This window comes from Lagopus leucura, unplaced genomic scaffold, assembly GCF_019238085.1.
Source record: "Lagopus leucura isolate 7727_CA_CO unplaced genomic scaffold, USGS_WTPT01 Super-Scaffold_100001, whole genome shotgun sequence".
In the NCBI taxonomy this organism is placed as follows: domain Eukaryota; kingdom Metazoa; phylum Chordata; class Aves; order Galliformes; family Phasianidae; genus Lagopus; species Lagopus leucura.
In genome coordinates, this window is record NW_024962262.1 from 71391922 (window position 1) to 71412324 (window position 20403).

General features: G+C 38.6%; 1 protein-coding gene across 1 annotated transcript in view; it reads left to right on the plus strand.

Moving 5' to 3' along the window:
- DSCAM (DS cell adhesion molecule) overlaps positions 1-20403 on the plus strand; it is a 370474-nt gene that overhangs the window by 345741 nt on the left and 4330 nt on the right. Inside the window, exons 28-30 of the mRNA XM_042867346.1 lie at positions 2141-2290; positions 5483-5680; positions 9089-9391. Of these exons, the coding sequence (XP_042723280.1) occupies positions 2141-2290; positions 5483-5680; positions 9089-9391 (651 nt within the window). The remainder of the gene's footprint in view (positions 1-2140; positions 2291-5482; positions 5681-9088; positions 9392-20403) is intronic.

Sequence of the window (20403 nt, forward strand, 5' to 3'; positions counted from 1 at the left end):
CTATGTTTGCTGTTTTGATGCAGTATATTGTGCCAGACTTCATCCTGAAGACAGTTTTTACTTTTGATTTACAATTTATTGCGAAGCAATACATGGTTGTGGTAGAAAACCATTAGTGCCTTAATTACAGATGTGCAATTTGTGCCTTAGAAATAGCCAGCTCTGCTCAACGTACTCAGGATAAGCAGTCACTTTGGCAGGCTTTGACATAGTTTACTGTGAAGAGGCTTTATTTCCAACCTGAACAAGAGCTCATCTTCTGCCAGACAGAATAATTTGATTTCATAATGTTCTTTCTATTTATGGCCTTCTTTGGGTAAAAAATGCTAGATATGTTTTTGTGCAGAATTGCTGACATTAATAGTGTCTTGTCAACTTAAAACAAAATAAAAAACTTTCAAAAACACAGGAATGTTTAGAAGTGCATCAACCTCTGCTCAACTGCAAATGCATAGAAGCCCTATTGCTGCCATTGCCTCTAGAAATGCAATATAAAACAACATAGCATAGCATAGCAATAACTTTTTGCGGATTCTATTACTGCTACAAATGGCTAAGAAGATAAAGAATGCAAAAGAAAATATGATAGCATGTATATAATTGTGCTGTGAGCACAAATTCAGTGGGAATATTATCACTGTAAAGCCTTCTGCAATCAAGAGGATCAAATCTCACTCTGAAGCAAAAGAAATACATTTGGTGGTCACAACTGAGAAGAAAAGTAAGTGCAGTATAGCACTGGCTTTCTGCAGACAGCATGATCTGTGTAGAAATTTGATGAACATATTTTTCTCCACAGAGAGGCAATAAGCAGCCATATACAGCAGTGAAGGTTGTTACTCAGTCATTCTTTCTAGTCCTTCCTAAGGTCCAGCTTCATCTCACACCCTTTATTTCAGCTGACAGGAAAGCTCACAGTCAGCTGGACTGACTATATTGTGAAAAAATTATATGATTTGCACAAAGCTCCCAGAGTTTTTTTTCAGACCTATGGTAGGTAGCGAGTTTTGTTGCAGGCAGGACTCTGGTTCAGAGAAAGATGGTAGAACTAGGTCTTCAGCTTCCAGAAGAGCAAAACACTGGACTTAAGGATGCTTAGCTGCCTTACAGTAGTATTTCCATTGTCTTTAGTGGGGTACTAAGTTACTTAAATCTAGGAAAATCCCTAAGACAAGTCTTGGGTCATGGTCACCCCTCTGCGATATTCCCTCTGTAGAGAAAAGGCTGACATGTAGAGGATTAGTTAGCAACATTAACTGAAGACCTCTTTTTGGAAAGACATGTGCGATTACACTGAGGACATTAGTAATTGTGCAAATGAAAATAAATGAACTGAATATAAGCCTTATGAGGAATGGCTGTGGGAGCTGGTATTGCTCAGTTTGGAGAAGAGGAAGCTCAGGGGTGATCTTATCGCTCTCTTCAACTACCTGAAGGGAAGCTGTGGTGAAGTGGGAGTTGGCCTCTTCTTCCAAGTAAGTAGCAATAGCACAAGAGGGAATGGCCCCAAGTTGCGCAAGGGGAGATTCAGGTTGGACATTAGGAACTACCTCTATTCCAAGAGAGTGGTGAGGCTGCTCAGGGAGGTGGTGGAATCACTGTCCTTGAAGGTGTTCAAGAAACATGTAGATATTGAACTGAGGGACATGGTTTAGTGGGAAACATTGGTGGTAGGTGAATGGTTGGACTGGATGATCTTAGAGGTCATTTCCGACCTTGATGATTCTATGATTCTATGAACATATTGCTGAAGGTATCAGCTGAGCCCTCCAAAAATGAAGGGCAAGAGGGCAGCATTCAAAAGATGGAAGAGAAGGAATTATGGCCAAAAATATTTATACAAAATTGAGCTTTAGAAGAATGCTTAATGGCCTGTCTTGGTTGCACAACTCCAAGATTAAATAAAACTAGGAAAAATACACTTATTCTTTATTTTTTTGCGAACTTTGAAATTTAATCTAGAAGCTCCCAAGCTGCTGTGCACACTTCAAAACCATCTTCAGCCCTGAACAGAGGTGAGAGCTTCCACTGTCTTTGGTGAAGCCCAGCTGAAAATAAGTTTGGGAACTTACACTAAAGCTATTATGTGAACAAAAATGAAATACATTTTTCAAAATCTGATGGGTACTTTTGCTTGCAGATGACAGGTCCACGGTTCTACTAACTGATGCTGACTTTGGAGAGACATCTAAGCAAAAATCACTGACTGTCACCCACACTGTACATTACCAGTCTGTGTCACAAGCTACAGGACCACTGGTGGATGTTTCTGATGCCCGGCCAGGAACAAGTAAGTGTATAAGGGAGTATGTTATCTGGGGAGTAAAAGGTGGTAAGAAAATGAATATGGTGCTCCTGCCTCTTCATGGGGTTTTCTCTGAAAGCTGAGAGAAGTCTATTTAGGTTAGGAGAGAACATTTCTTACACAATTGAATTTAATGATTTAATATGGTAAAAATTGTGTATGTATCTGAAATGCAGGTGTAATTTGAAATAGTTCATACTTGGTTTTAATAAAACCAAATGCATGGTATATTTTAATTTCTAAAATGGATTGAGTAAATTAACTTACTGGCTTTTAATGCCTAATTTATATTTTTTTTTAGTGAACAATCTATATTGTATTTCAAAATAAGTCCTCTTTCCTTACCTCTCTGTCAGGGAAGAAATGAATTTCTCATTATTGCTTTTCTGAAAAAGTCATATTTCCAGTTTTAGTTATTATGGTGAATTATTTTTTCCCAGATACCTTCATGCTGAGTTATTCTTACAGTGATTAAAAGCTATAATAAATTAATACACTTCTGAAAATCCTCCTTCTTAATTTTTCTCATGAATGTATTCCATATCTATGCAAATGGAAAAGAAATTGACCAGATTGATGGAATGTATATAAACTACGAACATTACAGAAATACAGTTCTCTAGCAGCATGCGATCTCTGAAATCTCTTGGATTATTTTCATCCCCTGACAGTTTCAGAATTTGTTTACTTGGTGAGTCCAGTGAACGTAAATGCTGAAAATTAATTTGTGCCTTACTTAAAATGAAGACTATTTAAGAAATCTTCATATCGTCTTTATTACCATACCAGTCTTTATAGATGACAGCTGTTGTAGTCCTGACCTTGCTAATTTTCTAATTCTGTTAGTTTTAAGATATGGTTCATTATTTCTTGTGAATTAGATTAGTACCATCATGTAGAATTCCTTCTTTGTTTATGGAGAGTTATGACATTTGCATTAGGAAACTCAAGATACCTTTATTTTTCTTCTGGAACCAATCTTTTCTCCCTCCTTTGGTCCATGTACACTGTGGCAAACCTACCCAGTAAGAACAAAAAAAATCATCCAGATTTCTGTCAAATGGATAGATCAAATTTGGATGAGTAACCAATTTGCAGGTCCATTCTTTTTCCTGTCTTTTCTAATAAGGAAAAACGTATCACCCCAAAATTACCTGCCTGTCCCATGGCACAGCAGTCTATAGCACTGGCTTCTTCCATTCCTCGTTTCTTTATGTGTAGTTATGTGCTTCAGTCCACTGGATACAGGGAGAAACTTCCTTCAAATTGAACTGGTGCTTAACTCATAAGTAGGAGCATTATCGGTGTTCAACCCAGCAAGAGAAATTCATCAACACTTTTGTTATTTGGTAAAGACCTGATTGCAGTGCACAGAGCTGGACTTGAGACGTTAATGTGGCTTTGGGAGAAACTACTACAGTATTTGTAAAGCTGCTTGTGCAGGAACACATGGCTTAGGTTGCAAACATGCCTATCTGAGCACACTCACGTCCAGCAGTTGCCAAATTTTCCCTTACAGCTATTTCCAAATTGATGTGTAGCTCTTTTATGCTTACGAACCTTTTTGTTTCATCAACCTTTTTGTTGCTCACCTCAGCATTCTGCACTTTGTTTCAGTATGTGACAGCAGTGGTATCTTAACAGCTGGGGCACCAGATGCCTTCTGTTTTCCATCACACAGGCAGTGGAGCTTGCTGAGTCCTGACTACAAAGTCCCTTCTGCAGACACGCTGCTCGGCACATGCTCAGCAGAACTAGTGCTGACCTCCTGCATGGCAGCAGCAAGCTCTCCCAGCTTCCTCCATAGGTGAAGTCCTAATGAGTTAGAGCATCAGAGAATGGTTCGGGTTGGATGGGAGTTCTGGAAGAACCCCAGCTCCAGCAGGAACAATGAGATCAGGGTGCCCATGACTATGTGCACGCGGATTCTGAAGATCTCCAAGCAGAAAATTCCACAGTTTCTGGTCAGACAGTGCCAGTGCTCGGGTACCCTCACAGCACAGAAGTGCTTCCTAATGGCCAGACACAACCTCTTTTGCTCCAGTTTGATCCCATTGCCTATTGTCTTGACACTGGGCACTACTGGAAAGAGCCTGGCTTTGTTTTCTCTATTCCTCTGACAATATATTGATGATAACCCTCCCCACCATGCCTTCTCTACCCCAAATGGAACAGTCCCAGCACCATCCTCTGTGCTTTCCCACCAGCACTCTCCTGTCCTCTGTGACTTCCCTTGCTTCTGGCCATGCAGCAGCCACATGCCAACTTTCCACAGCTACTACTACCAATGTTTCATACTGACAGACTACACTGGGCGTGTTGTGCCAAGTGTGCTTTTGGATGCTATCCATGTGAAGTTGTTATGTGCTGCAGAACCATCAGGATCAATTATCAATGGTGCTAAGTTCATATTTTTCCACTGCTGCTGGGGGAGGAAGATGTGAAATGTGAGACAGAACAAACCATAAATGGTCTGTTACTTCTTTACATATTCATACTGGGAATCCTTAGGCAGAAGAAATGTTCAGAGTCATTATCTGGGTCTTGTTGGTTTTATTTTTTTAAAATTGCTTCTGCTAAAGTCTGTTACCTCAAAGACTGACAAGTGCACCATTTGAATGTCAAAGAACATTTGCATAGATTTAAATTTTTCATTTCTAATATCTTTTCTCTCTACTGTTAGTAATATCACTTCAAAAGCTGGTAAGAGAATTTTTTTTCAGTGCTGATTTAGTAACTTTCTTTTTGCTTAATAATGTTTTTTCTATTCCACTTGCTTTCTTAGGTACCAGAATCACTTTTACAGAAGAATTATTTGTTAACAAAGTCGTAGAGGTCGATTTTGGTTAATAATTCATTTTCACTCTGTTGGTCACCAGATTTTCTCTTGGGCAATAGATAGATAGATGAATAGATAGATGGATAGATAGATAGATAGATAGATAGATAGATAGATAGATGGATAGATAGATATTGCTGAGCTTACATAAGTAGCGGTAGCTCCTTGATAATGAACAATTATTTCAAATTGAATGAATTAAATTAATGAATTAATTCATTTTCTACAAAAAATCTTACATATGCTTTATTAACCAGCATGAGTCGCCAGTCCCTTCTGAGAGGAATTGTTTCCTTCTCTATTCAGTAACAAAGACCTTTCTCTGTTACCTATTGCAGATCCTACCACAAGGAGGAGTGCCAAAACAGGACCCACAGCTCGCAACCGCTATGCTAGTCAGTGGACCCTCAACAGACCTCACCCCACCATATCAGCTCATACCCTCACCACAGACTGGAGGCTGCCCACTCCTAGGCCAACAGGATCTGTGGACAAGGAAAGCGATAGCTACAGTGTCAGCCCCTCACAGGACACAGGTATGGGGCTAGCTGCAATAGCATTCTTGGTCCATTATGTATTTAATTTGGTGCTTAGGTGCTGTTATTTATTCCTTGTTAGGGTGTTTTTTTTCAGTAGGACAACTCCATATAGTCCTAGTGAAAACAAATATTGTTACTTTAGTTTCTTATGCTACATGCATAATAGAATTCTTTGAAAGTGATGGTAGTAATTCTTCTGGTTGCCAAAGCTCTGTATTTCCCGTGTCTGAAGGAAAAAGTAGAACTTGCTGCATGAAATGGCATTGACCAGGAAGGGACAGTATTAGCAAGCAAGAGTACAAATTGGTCAAAGGTGGAGATGTTTTAAGACTTGAGCTACACCCCACAAGGTAAGGGTTTTTTTTCTGTTTGTTTTTTTTTTTTCCTTTTTTTTTTCCCAGCCATGTAATGTGTTTGTAAGGATAGTCTAAGCTGAAAATAAAAGGAGAGAGGAGCATCTGCAATTTGAGTCCAAACCAAAATCCTTACATAACGCTAAATATTGTAGCATCTAGCTCTGAGTTTCCTGAGAAACAACATAGTTTTTGTTCCTCTAGATGTAAGTGGGGAGAAACTTAATACACATTATGCCCGTCTTCATTTCCTCTTGATGTATTGACATTATAAATTGAATTTTAATGGAAAATAAAGCTATCTCCTTCTGCCTTACTCTGAACCAATCACAAAATTACAGGGAAAATGAATGAATAAATGATCATACAGAAGAATAGTTAGGAAGCAAATCTAATAAAGATTACATTTGAAAAAAAAGGTAAAATATTTTTCAAATGTAGACCTGACAGAAATGAATCTGGGCATGTTCTGGCCTCCTCAGAAGAATTGCCTATATCCTCTCCTGATTTGGGAGAAAAAATGTGGGTTATGTAACAGAACTGTGTATTAGAGAGAGAAAGAAGTAGATGCAACTGGCCTTTCACCATTAAAAAAACAAAACAAAACAAAACAAAACAAAACAAAACAAAACAAAACAAAAACAAAAAAAAAAAACCACCAATATTACCTCTATAAGGACAGGGATCTGATTTCTCTTGCATCCAGTAGGTTGAAATTCTCATCTCTTCAGAATTCATTCTCTTAAACTTGCAGACCAGTATGTTGTCTTCACAGAGTAATGGCACTCAGCAGATATCTCCAGCCAACTAACAGACTTCTCATTGATTTCTTCAGGTAGAAGGATCCTGAGTCTTTAAAAATTGGTTATAACAGCTCTATATAATAATAATATAAATAATAATAATATAAAAAGCAGGTGTTGTCTCAGAAACTCTTACTATAGACAGTCCAGATTTCAGGTGTGCTTGCCTTTTGTCATCCACAGTTATTTTCCAATGAGCATGACCAAGGCAGGAAATTCAATTTGCTGTCTAGTTTAATTGACAAACTACATGCAATTCTGTAAACAGACTTCATAGCCTATGTTTTAGCATCACTACTTTCCTACTCCTTGTCTGCCCTTGAATGCACAGTGATTTATGTAATTGATCTTGAGCTTTAGATCATGTTCAAGAAAGGATTCCTTGCGGCAAAATGTAGCTGTACTATGCCTCTTCATCTCTCGGGAAAGAAGAGAATCAGTGCAACATAAGTACTTCAGATGTTTAAAATTACCAAGTAAACCCAAGTAAACCACATGATATACGTAGCCAAATCATGTTTTCAGTAATCAATAGAACTAATACACACCTTTGATCACTTTTCCAATGCTGTGTTCAGATTTTTTGAATCCAGTTGATGTCTTTGATATTTGGCAGAATTTATCATTTCATGTCAAAATGATTCCAGCTTTACGAAGTAGTAGTTTTTAATCTTTGTAGAAATGTCTTGCAGCAATTCATACCTGTAACTAATTTCAGGTATTCTAATTAGGGGCCGTTATATATTTTCCGATGTAATTAAACTTCTTATTCACCCTGGGCTTGGATGAACTTTCATCATATCTGAAGTAGATGTAAAGTAAATGTTCAAGCAAGCCTTCCTGGAATATCTGCCCCAGGGTTTGGAATATGAGAGTCTGTGAGTCTTAAACCTCATGGATCAAACTGGGAGCACTGCATGTAAATAACACCAGCATCTTTACAGATACTGCTTCAGACCACTGGGAAACAGCAACCTTCCAGGAGTTTCCAGTTGATGAGAAATTTGAAAAGACATTGTTTAGGTCTGATTTACAAAACAAATGTGAAAAATAGAACGATGTTTCTGGGCAAGGGAGTGGGAAGTGAATTAAAAAAGAAAAGCTTTATTGAAGTTCTGGCCAGGTCAAAATCTTAAGCAAGTTACAGCATATTGTTGAAACGCTTGTCATTTTAAATAGTGCATGGTCTTGTTTGTAAGTAGCAGGACTGTTCTTTTTGTGCAGTGAAAAACTGATGCAAGGACTCTAGCATACAATAAAAAGATGAAGATCTGCAGTAACAATACAATCCTCTAGCTGCTATAAGATTCCCATTTCTATGAATTAGCTATTACATTAAGCCTGTTTACTGAACATCACCAATAATGTCTGGAACTGTACAGATCTTCTAAGAAAACATGATCTCTGCCCAAGGAGTTTTTGAAAGTTCTCTTCTAGCCTACAGAAATAGAAGTATGATGGGTGCAGCTGACCAGTGATTTGACCCCATAATAAAGCAGAAACCAGTGCTATGTTTCCAGAATGTCAGAATGGGTTCTAGGTCACAACAGGTCATGTGTCAAATATGAAGTCCCCATTAACTTCAGCAACACTGAAAAAAGTATTTGAATGACTGCAGGTTGATAGCTACTGAAGAGTATTGCTTTCTTAAGACCATTTCTTCTGTATGAAAGGAGTCAGTATTTCACCTGGTGTCTAAACTGAACATAGGTGTCTCGGAGTCACTGTCTTTATATTTGGCCTTTGTTCTCAGGGATTTTTCAAAAAATAGTATAAGCATGAAGCAGATGTAGAAAGACTCTTTTCTCCCTCAGATATCACCCCTCAGAAATATCTCAGATTCATTAAAAGGATAATGTTAAGAGACTACTAGTTTCGCTAAATCTGTTCTCTGAGTTTCTAACATTTTTTAAGGCATTTAACTTTTAGAGAAATTATTTTTGTACATAGATATTAAAAAAAAACCTTTCCCATGCTTTAAAGGTTATTTCTTCTAAACTACCAAGTTGGTACTAAATCACATAAGGCTGCTAGCAGAGTAAGACTTCGCTTTATATTTTCTGTAGTTATCAAGCTACTGACTAAAAATTGTGCAGACATTTACAGTGAAGCGAACTAATTCAAATCACCTTGATCATTTCAAAGGTTCTGCCTTTTATTAAGAAGCACTGTTGTGCTCTTCTCTTTTATTTGAAAAAGGATTTTGCAGGTGTTTTCTTTCTCTCATTATTCATGTTTCTGGTGTACAGATCGAGCAAGAAGCAGCATGGTCTCCACAGAAAGTGCCTCCTCAACATATGAAGAGCTAGCAAGAGCATATGAGCATGCAAAAATGGAAGAGCAGCTGAGACATGCCAAGTTCACCATTACAGAATGCTTCATATCAGACACATCGTCAGAGCAGCTCACGGCAGGGACTAATGACTACACAGACAGTCTGACCTCAAGCACGCCGTCAGAGTCGGGGATTTGCAGGTTTACCGCATCCCCTCCCAAACCTCAGGATGGAGGGCGAGTGATGAACATGGCCGTTCCAAAGGCACATCGGCCAGGTGAGATGGTAGAGGTAACATTTCAGTTCTTGAGGCGAGCATTTCACTCTGTGCTTAGGCTGGTTAACAGGACAGGTACTTCACAGGAAGGAAAGAAGGCTCACAATATATCCTGTAAGTATGTAGAGATAATTGCTTTTTATCCCAGTTAATATAACATTTGAGTAAAATCTGTTCTCTCATATGCTCGTAGTAAAAGGAGCTTGGAAATTTAGGAATAGAGAGACACAGTCTAGGCCATTAAATTCACTCCCCTACAGCTGCAGCCATCAGGCAAATAAACCCTTCTGGGCGAAAAAATACCATATGCCCATCTCCAACTCAAGCCACCCACTAATAAAACATGTCTTACAGCGATAATTTCTGCGTGCGAGCAAAATTTGCTATCACAACAATTCAGGAAGACAGATTGTAGAAGATGCACTATCCCTGCTGCCCTGTTGCTTGTTGAGGATGTAATATCCCCTTGGTAATGCTATTGAGCTGTTATGCTCTCTTTGACATTTCCAAATATCAAGTTAGGATTATCTAAAGGGGGAAAAATAAAAACAAACGAAAAAAATAAATACAGTGCAAGAGCTCAAGGGATATAGAACTTCATACCTTCAGACAAATTTAAACCCCACTCCAGCTTCTTACTGACGGAAGGTACCTTAGAGACATCTGTTTATAAGGCTCAATCATATTTCCACTTCAAAAAGAATGCTGCTTCTAGTGATAATCTAGTGCCCAACAGCATAGGTAGATTATTTGTGATACTCTGAGATCAAGTATGTTATTAAATCCTCTCAGAAAATATGTGACTTTCTGTTGTAGAATACATTATGTGACCTTAGGAAGAGGGATTCTAACTGGGAAAACCACAGTTCTATTTTTGTGCTTACTGACAATATTATATATTTTATTTTATTTATTATTGCATATACATTTGCCATTGTGGGTGAAGCTACTTATATACACAGAAAGTAAGCAGTAGTTCTGATACATATGAAAAAGAATAGTGACTAGATTGTGATCTTTTGCTTAATGTACACTTCAAATGAAAGTAGTTGTTCTGGCGACAGAGGAATGGAAGACAGACAGTAGCACGAGCACCAGGAAGGTCATTCAAAAGCAGGACCTGACTCTGGTAAAAGAGCATTAAGGATTTTGAAAGGGAAGGCTAAAAGTAGAACATGGGAAGAATAAAACCAAGCAGAAGGTAGGAAGTTATAATAGACAAGGCAGGAAATTACTGTATCGTACAGACAGATAAGAGGGAAAATAAGTAGGAAATAATATAGTGAGAGAAATGGCTGATTTCTCTGTAGTCACAGAGCAGAACTGCAAACCTAGGAGCTGAAAAAATAGATAAAGATAGAAATAATTTTCATTTCTTTCTATTAAAAAGAAAAGATATTTGTACTTGCTCTGCTGAAGGGAACCATCTACATTCACAAAACCAGAATTCTCTCCTCCCAGTTAGTCAGCAAACATTCTTATAATTATTTAACAAATAATTTACTTTCTTCCTTTTCTGTTCCATATGCATTATTTATGTATACTTAGTATTTGGAATTATTCAAATATATTCACATAAAGAAAAATTTTTAAGGGTATACAGCACTAAAATTCAGTCCCTGAACTTGAGTAAAAAGCTTCTGTGTTTGAAAAATAATCATAGGCCCTCTAGTGAACTACAGACCTGTATAATCTTTGAGTTGAAATGGTTTGAATTTGAACCTCTTTCACCTGTTTGGCTTTATGCGTTACTTTGCAGTAAGAAAATGATATATACTGTGGATTGAATTATTAGTTGCAAAATCTTGAAAATAAATTGAATGTTCCAGTGGAGCAACTTCAATATTGGCCCATAAATATAAGCTATTAAAGGATACTTTATGAAGAACTTTAAATAAAACATGTAAGTAAAGAGAATTTTTAGTAGTAATACAAACCAATATGTTTAGTGCTAAAACCAGTCAGGGAAAACTTATGAAACATATTTATTCTTTCAGTCACCATTTCAGAAATTCTGCATAAGTTCTTACTAATACAACTATAATTAATCAAAGAAACCTGTATGTTTGCAAACCATTTTCATTTAGAAATTGAATCAAAATATTTGTCTTCATTCACTCCATCATCTTCAATTAGATTTGATAGTTCATCAAATGTCTAGGCAAGCATAATAATTGATCATTTCTAGAACTATAACTATGAATTACAACTGTCTTTTCAGAACTTCTACACAACTACTCTATTTCCACAATTAGTAATGCATAATGTTTGGCTGCCTCATGTTCTAGCTCACTTTAAGTCTTCTGATAGACCTTTTCCCTTCCAGTCAGCAGGTAATGCAGATACACACTCAGGTTAGCAATCAGAACCACTTCCAACTTCTGTATTTCTGCTCCTCTTTCCTGACATTTAATTTACAGAAACAAGAATCAGTTTCATGAAGTCAGCTCAGACATGGGAGCTAAAAATACCATAATTTGCCACAAAAAAAGTAATCATACGTTTATTTAAAAAAATAGAGTAATATGGCTACTGTTGTGTTAACTGACCAAAAATGGAACTATTTTGTTATACTGAATTGGAGACATGCACCAGGACTTCAGAAGGATCTGAATATTTGGCATGGTTATTCTTTTATAATTCAGACAGCCAAACATATTGTGCTGTAGTCCATGTCCTTGTGTATCAGCAAAACTTACTGCAATACAAAATCACAAAATGATTGAGGTTGGAAAGGGACCTCTGGAGGTCATCTTGTCCAACCCCATGCTCAAACATGGCACATTTGGGCCACTTGTTGAGAACCATTTCCAGGCAGCTTCTGAAGGTCTCCAAGGAGGAGACTCCACAGCTTCTGGACAGCCTGTGCTGGTGCTCCATTAACTGCACAGTAAAGACGTGCTTACTAGTGTTTGGTCAGTCCTCAAGAAACTGGCACTCTGGGCAGTGATCTTAACATTATGCTATGCTAGATCCTTCCAGATCAAGATTGAGGCACCGTGTCATATTAATAGTCAGAGGTTTCAACATCTGTTCTCCTAAGTTTACCTGGGAGGTTGACAAATGAGTCAGTCCTTTGTCCTCCAAAGTTGTCATTCAAATATTGCATTCAGAAACTGGGTGGGACAGAAATTAGAAAGAAATATACACTGTCCCTTCCCTCCCACTGTGCCAAAGCCTGTAATGTAAAAAGGTGGAAGATAATTGTAGAGGTTGAAAAAGGTTTCTAATATTGTTTTTCCTTTCTATTTCAAACAATATTAACCACAAATCGAGTTATCAAGACAGTTATTATTAACTGTAATAAAGGCAGCAGTAGTAATGTTTATTAAAAATATATTTCTTTTATATCTTTAAATCTCGGTAATAGCCTCAGACAAGAAGCTTTTTTTTTTTTTTTTTTTTCCTTTTACAATTAAATTATTGGACTTACTAACTGGGCGATCTTTTGATATGTCTGTGCTTTCCCAGTTCTATGAATATCTCTTTGTAGTCAGATCACTTGCTTACATCCTCTGGTAATGGAATTCATTCTTAGAAGAAATAATTGCTGACCAGTGCTTGAACAGGAGATGTTTAGAAAATTTCAAGTCTCTTGATGAAAGTTGTCTACCATCACAAAATAAACAGAAGCTCATTTAGACAGTCTTTCTTCCCTTCCTGTTTGGACATCCTCTTTATTTATGAACCTTGAAGGACAAACAACATCTCAGATGTGCATTTAGAGAGAAGATTTCATTCACTGGGTATATCAGACCAGAAGATTTTAAAATCCATTTAAAGGACCCCAAGAATAAACTCTCAGACCCTTCTCTACAAATGGCAGAAGGGAGTCAGTTAAAAGAAACCTACATGGGGGTGTGGAAAACAGAAAACAGAAAAATAAAAATTGAAACTGATTCCACAGACATGAAGATGGCAAGAAAAATATTACTTCATGGGAAAGCTGAATGCTTTAATGTGTCCCAGGAACTGCACAAAGCAGGAACACAAGTTTGCTAATCCCTCACTTGAAGGAAAGTATGTTCCTCTTGCAGTCCAAATTTCTTCAGCTGAGCATCTAAGTCAAGCAGCATGAGTACAGCCTTAGGCTTGCTGCACATTTACTAGAAAAGGCATGAACACTGAAGTTCTTTCAGTATTTAAGATACTTTAAGATACCTTAATTAGTGTTGTTGGTCCAATTAACAAATTTCTTGCTGCTCTGACTAATCCTGCAGACTTTAATGGCAACACCTTAGCTTAGAGACAATCGTTAAGCTACAGAATGAAAATACTTTATTGAATAATTGTCTAAAGGCATCCCTTAAATAGAGACTGGACTTCATCCACATTGCATAAATGCAGTTTTAAACAACTCAGAGCAAGGTAAACTTTATGGACAAGACACAAATCTTCTTTTCTAGTACTCAATCACTACAGCTAAAATAAGCTGCTTAGCATAGTAAGGAAAATATGAAGTATGCAACAACAGAACAGTGTATTTCCAATGTAAGCCTTGTAATCCAAGATAAAAAGATGTGAACTTTTTTCCACTGATCTATGAGTTGAAGGGTGAAGGAGTTATTTCCTTCTTCCACATGATGAATACATGCGTAACATAGCTAGAGAATCTATTTAGAGACTTGCTTTCTATGGAAAAGATGCTGACAATGCTCTGTGAGCTGCAGCAGTAACTGAATTCAATACAAATTCAGCCACTGGGGATTCAGTAATGGTTGGAACTCTTGACTTCAGGCCTCCAGCTTACCTTTTGCCTTCTTTTCCCATGCACATTATATTTTTCTGGATTGACTGGAAATATCGTTGTACAGTTCCATAGTTTACAGATCCCAAACTGTATTTCTTGAAGATACAGGGGAATCTACATTTGACATTTTTGTGTAGGAATTCTGAAGCAAACTATGAAAATTATTACATATGAGTTCTTTCCTTTTTTCATTTCACCCTTGCACTGCTTGGTTGCAAATGCAATAGAATATATACATATATATATAAATGCATATGAGCACACCATATATAGTGTGTATACAGAATGAAGAAATCATCAGTATGACTCTGCAGTGGGAGATTAAGGTTCAATTCTGAGGAAATGACATAAGGAGACAAATCAATAAAGGCAAGTGGCAAAGCAACAAGATAGGCAGAGATGTTGAGTGAGAAAATTAATTCCATGCCTATATTTATATCTGTAGAAAATAGAATCATAGAATCATTAAGGGTGGAAAAAGCCTCTAAAATCATCTGGTCCAACACTCAAGCTACCACCAACACTGCCCACCATGTCCCTCAGTACTACACCTCCAGTAACAGTGACTTCACCACCTCAAAGGGCAGCCTGTTCCAATGCCTAACCATTCTTTCAGAGAATAAATGTTTCCTAACATCCAACCCGAACCTCTGCTGGCACAACTTGAGGGCATTGCCTCTTGTCCTTTTGCTGTTACATGGGAGAAGAAGCTGACCCCCACCTCTCCACCACCTTCTTTCAGGTGGTTGTGGGGTGCAATAAGGTCTCTCCTGAGCTTCCTCTCTCCAGATTGAACTAGCCCAGTTTCCTTAGCTGCTTCCCATCAGACTTATGCTGTAGACACTTCACAGCTCCATTGCCCTTCTCTGGACGCACTCCAGGGCCTCAATGTCTTTCTTGTAGTGAGGGGTCCAAAAGATCCTTATCTTCTGTGCAACTTCCCAGCCACTCTGCCCCAAGCCTGTAGGGTTGCATGGGGTTTTAACATGCACATAAACTTTTGTGCATGCTTACTTACACGTATATAAAATGCTCTGAAATTATTCCCCTAGATGTGTATCTCTAATGTTAAGAATGTTAACATTAGATCTAATGTTAAGATTAAAAGAATCTTACTAGATTCTTTTGTAACTGGAACACCTTTTTATTTCCTATTACACTGTAGGAAAACTAGGAATGTGTCACAAAAAGACAGACTGTGCTGTTTGCTCCTTATCATGGAAATGGCACTTTGAGGATGAGTCTAAATTGCTTTTATCCTCTCTCAGCTTTTATTTCTGCAGAACTTCAGGAGCTTTTCCTCCGTGTGCTGTGAAAACTGAATGTTCTGCTGAGATGAAACCTATTTAATTCCACATTTAATTTGACATGAATACATACTTGAAATCACTTCATTGCATTATTCTTCTGGTGGATTTGCAGAGGAATGTTCACACTACAAGTTTTTTAACCATGCTAGTATAATGAAAAAAAAACCTAAACAGGATCAGATAAGAAGTTAAAGTGCTGTGAGATCAAAAGGGAAAATTGTATTGGTGTGTTCAAGACTTTAAATAGGTCAGCTGTTCACTTCTAAAGTTTCTGTGCAATTCTAATGTGAAAATTCCATTTTAGGTAGCACATAAGATGTCTGAAAGCTAAACTCAATCCTGTGACAATAGAAGTAATTTGAATTATTTTTACAACACTCATCTATGAATCAGTGATATTGTTGTTAGGAAGATTTATTTTTTTCTAGGAGGAAAGGAACAACTGGTATTGGGTCCTCAGGAAATTTACTAGGGGTGTCTGACAGCACGGTTATCTTTTCGTACTGCTCTGTAATTGATTTGTTGTTTTAATTTGAAAATTAACAATGCCTGTAGAAAAATACGGTATCCCAAACTGTGCTAGTTTGTAACACTACTGGTTGGACTCTTTTTCGGCTTTCTTCTCAGTTAAAAGCAGCTTACTGAGGGAAAGCCCTTTGCCAGAATGCCCATCTTTTTATTAGGAACGAGATCTTTCTTAATAAAAAAGAGTAGTTGGGATTTTTTCATTATTTCAATTTAATTTTTCTAAAGCTGATTATTTGTGATCCTTTTCTGTCCTCAGCTGCAAGTAACAAAATAGGCTACTCATGTTTTCTGTACATTTGGAGGCATTGGATTCAACTCCAGTTAGTGAAGAATGTTATGCCTAAAGCAAGGATTACATTTATCATTAAATTTTCATATACTTTCATGTTCTTACAGTCATAACTGCAATGTTAAATTTCTGGAACTACCAGGAAATTTACAAAATTGAACAAAAGATGCTGCATCCTCTTCAATTAAAATAATACATTTTTAAAGCAATTCTAAGTCTGCATCTTAAACCTCACTTTATTAAAAAAAAAAAAGAAAAAGAAAAAGAAAAAGAAAGAAACAAAGCCCACTGTAACTGGATATGGCTTGTTCATACCATTTTAGTTTGGAGAATGTCAAAGTGATGAAAATCGATAGCGTTGAGATAGACAGTGTGTGCCTCAGTCAGCCCAAGTGTGTGCCACAGAACACTATCGTAGTTCTAGATTTGTAAGAGGTTATGGCTCATGAAAATGTAAATCAAGCCTTACCTGTAACAAAATATAGTTGCGTTATTTGTTTAAACTAATTAGAGAACTGATATAACTAGAGAAATATGTATGTCCATATATTCTTAATCAAACTGCAGTGACAACCTTTGTCATCAGTGTAAAAGCTTACTTAACATACTTGCCTTTAAAACACAGTTGTACATATACATGGGCATATTTCAGTATAGTTCACCTTTTTGTACCAGCACCCTTAAGAGTGAGAGCTGGGCTTCTTATCCCACCAGATTATTTAAAAAAAAAATGCAGCAATGTGCCTTGTCAGCAATGCTTGAGTGACTCAAACTGATAGACCCAAGGAGACAAGGCTACAGCAATCCATCCATTAATAGATGCATGGACAGGCTACAGAAGAGCAGCTGGGTGGGGCTAACAGTGGTTTTCTTGCTGCAGCCTGACCTCTCTGTAAGTATTAATGGAGCCTTATGCCTGCCCATCACCCAAGCAAAGTCAGGTTTAGCTGAGAGTTGATGGGCACAGTGCAAAGCACGTTGAGGTCAACAGAGTGGCTCCCACTGACTCCAATGAACCGTAAGTACAGTTCAGATTTTTCATCCCTCCATCCTCAGTGGTGGGTGAATCTGCACTCCCAAGATATCCCAGGAATAAATTTGTGATGAAAACCCTTTTCCATGAAGCCACAATTGATTTAACCCTCAGCTGAAGCAATGCATAATTCAACGGTTTCCATTCACTGCACCCAGGATCAGCAAACTAGTCTTGAAACTGCAGTGTTGCTAACTTCAGGCACCTGAGCGCAGGCTGCAGCACAGTTCTCTTGAGCTCAGCCAGCAGGCAGGAGAGCGCTGGCTTAGAACATCCTTAAAAATGCATGAAGCGGCTTGCGTGACAAGGCGAAGATGGAAACAGAGGAATGTGCTTTTCTATCACAGTTTCATTATTTATTGACAATTTGTCTAACTTTCACTTTTGGAGTAAGTATTGATTTATATGGTGAGGTCCATTTTACAAGTTTTTTTTTTTAAGTATAGATGTTGCATTAAGTTGAAAAAGAACAGACCCATTTCTGCAGGAGCACTGGTCTTCTGAGACTGAACATCCACAGGAGTACTTCATAGGTCTAAATCCATCTGGCCCCTGGAGTTAATCAGTTCTTCCTGTTACATCCCCAGCGCAGCAGTGGTGAAGCCCTTGACAATAACACAGTTTACCGTAAACACTGGAGTTATTCTGAAAGGGACAAAACCTATTGACGGGTTTTTTAAAAGTGCAGTATGTAAGACCAAAGTTCTGCTTCTACAAATACCAAGCAAAAATGTAGTGCTTCAGTTCCTGTTTCATTACGCATTTCAAGACAAGGCAACAATATCATAATCAGATCTCCTGTCACCCTGCTAGACAGATGCACAGTGTGTTATGCTGATGTATTATAGATGTATGATCTCAGTTTAACTATACGAGCCATACTTCTGCTCTAAAACACATTGATTTAGGACTTTTTCTTGGAAATAGAAGGCTTAAATCTAAACAACAAAATGAATCATTTTTAAAAAAATGATCCACATTAGGTGGAATTCTCATTTTCAGTCACTTAAACCTAATCTCCAGTAAGTATAAATCAATTTACAGTCTTGCTGAAATCAATATTGCTACTCTGATTTATACTGGCAGAAAATTTGGCTCCTGAACTACAGTTTTATTCATACCCTGATGTCTCTTAAGAGGTAACTCCAGTGACTGCAGTCAACAACATTTGGAGTGCAGTTATTATGGAGGAATTAAAATGAAACTTGCCAGATGTAAAATACAGCCTCAAAGATGTGATAGGGAATTCTGATTTCTCAGTCTAGAAATGGGAAAGTTGGTGTTTTTCTGAAGAACTTTGTCTGTTTCCTGTGTGATCACAAACATGATTTTATTTCATCTGCCAAAACATTGTGAGAAGCATGAGATGTTTAATGGGATGAGTCTCAAAGGCATGGAGCACAGAGCTATTTTGTTTGCCTCTGTGGACAAGGGAACCTGGCAGGCTGCAGGTTAGCGACTAAAATGCATCAAGATGCTTTGCTGGCCTCATCCAGCAAGGACAAATCATTATGCATTCAGTCAGTATAAAAGCTGGACCCAAATGCTCCATCAGTTGAGCAGGAGCTGAAAACAAAAGAAATGAAGAGCTTGCGCACCTGCTCTCACTGCAGCTTCTCCACTAACAAGCTGGGCCTGCCTCCTCCTTCCTTCCTTTCCTTTCTCCTACCTGGCTCTTCACTGAAGCTGTGATTTAAGGGAGTGCTTGGAACTTCTACCTTTTATTCTAGAATGCCTTAGGCTGCAGAGCTATTGAGGGACCTCCTGAACTTGCCAATTGTGCACTCCATGCACTGAGGAGGAGCTGAGGTGGCCTTTTGTATGAGCAGTCAGTAATCTGTGTGGGCGAATGTCACCAATACTGATCAATACAGACACCAGAGAGTGGAGCTCTGTTGTTTAAAACATCTTTCTGAATTATTTTTTTTTTACTGTTTGATTGTTCCTTCCTTAATAATCACCTTCCTAAGAAAGTGATTATTAAATAAAGAGCACTGGGAAGGTGGTGCTACATCCAGAGTACTGCGTGCAAGTTTGGGTGTCACAATACAAAAAGGACATAAAGCTGTTAGAAAGCGTCCAAAGGAAGGCTGCAAAAATGGGGAAGGCTCGGAGGGCAACGTGTGTGCTCTGAGGCCCCTCGCTGTGCTCAGCGCAGAGCAGAGGAGCTGAGGGGAGGCCTGATGGCAGCTGCAGCTCCTCACAGGGAGCCGAGGGGCAGCGCTGAGCTCTGCTCTGTGTGACAGCGACAGGGCCCGAGGGAACGGCATGGAGCTGCGTCAGGGGAGGGCAGCTGGGGGTCAGGGAAAGGGGCTGCACCAACGGGCTGCACAGGGCTGTGGGCACGGCCACCAGTGCTGGAGTTCAAGAAGCATTTGCACAGTGCTCTCAGACATAGTGTCTGATTTTTGAGTGGTTCTGCATGAAGCCTGAAGTTGGACTCAGTGATCCTTGTGAGTTCATCCACATTTTTCTGGCTGATTTTATGTCATGCCTGTCTTCTTGCCGTGGCAGCGCTGGTGGTGCAGTGTGGGCTGCTCTGTGCTGGACACACTGACAGGAGGTGAAGGGCAAGAGGGCATGAGCCTGCTTCACACACCAACAGCACCAATTGTGCAAATTTTATTGCTGCTGTCAATCCAGCTGCAGCTGTTTAAGGAATCTCTGCTTGCTGGCTTTAATGGTGTGCCAAGTTTTGAAATGTCAAAGACTCCAAACATAGCTTGTGCTATTTCTCTTCATAAAGCCTCTCACCTTTGTCTAGCAAACTTTCCAGTCTCTCCTCATTTACAGTATGCACTTTTCCTAAGGGCAATCTTTTCCTGAAAAACAGCCTGTGAGCATCAGCAGCCAGCTTGTGAGCATCAGCAAAGGCTTCACTGATTTATTTGCTGTGCTGGAGAGCTGGGAAGCCCCCTCGCCTTTTTAATCAGCATAAACCTGAACTTAGAGCGAGCTGTCAGCAGCTCTGTCTCCTTTGCTTCCTTTCACATGAGAACACAATAATCCCATCAGCTCTTTCTTACAAACACAGGGCAAGGCAAACAATGCCCAGCACTTCAGCTCTTTGCACACTCCTACAGGATTGCACAATGGAAAGAA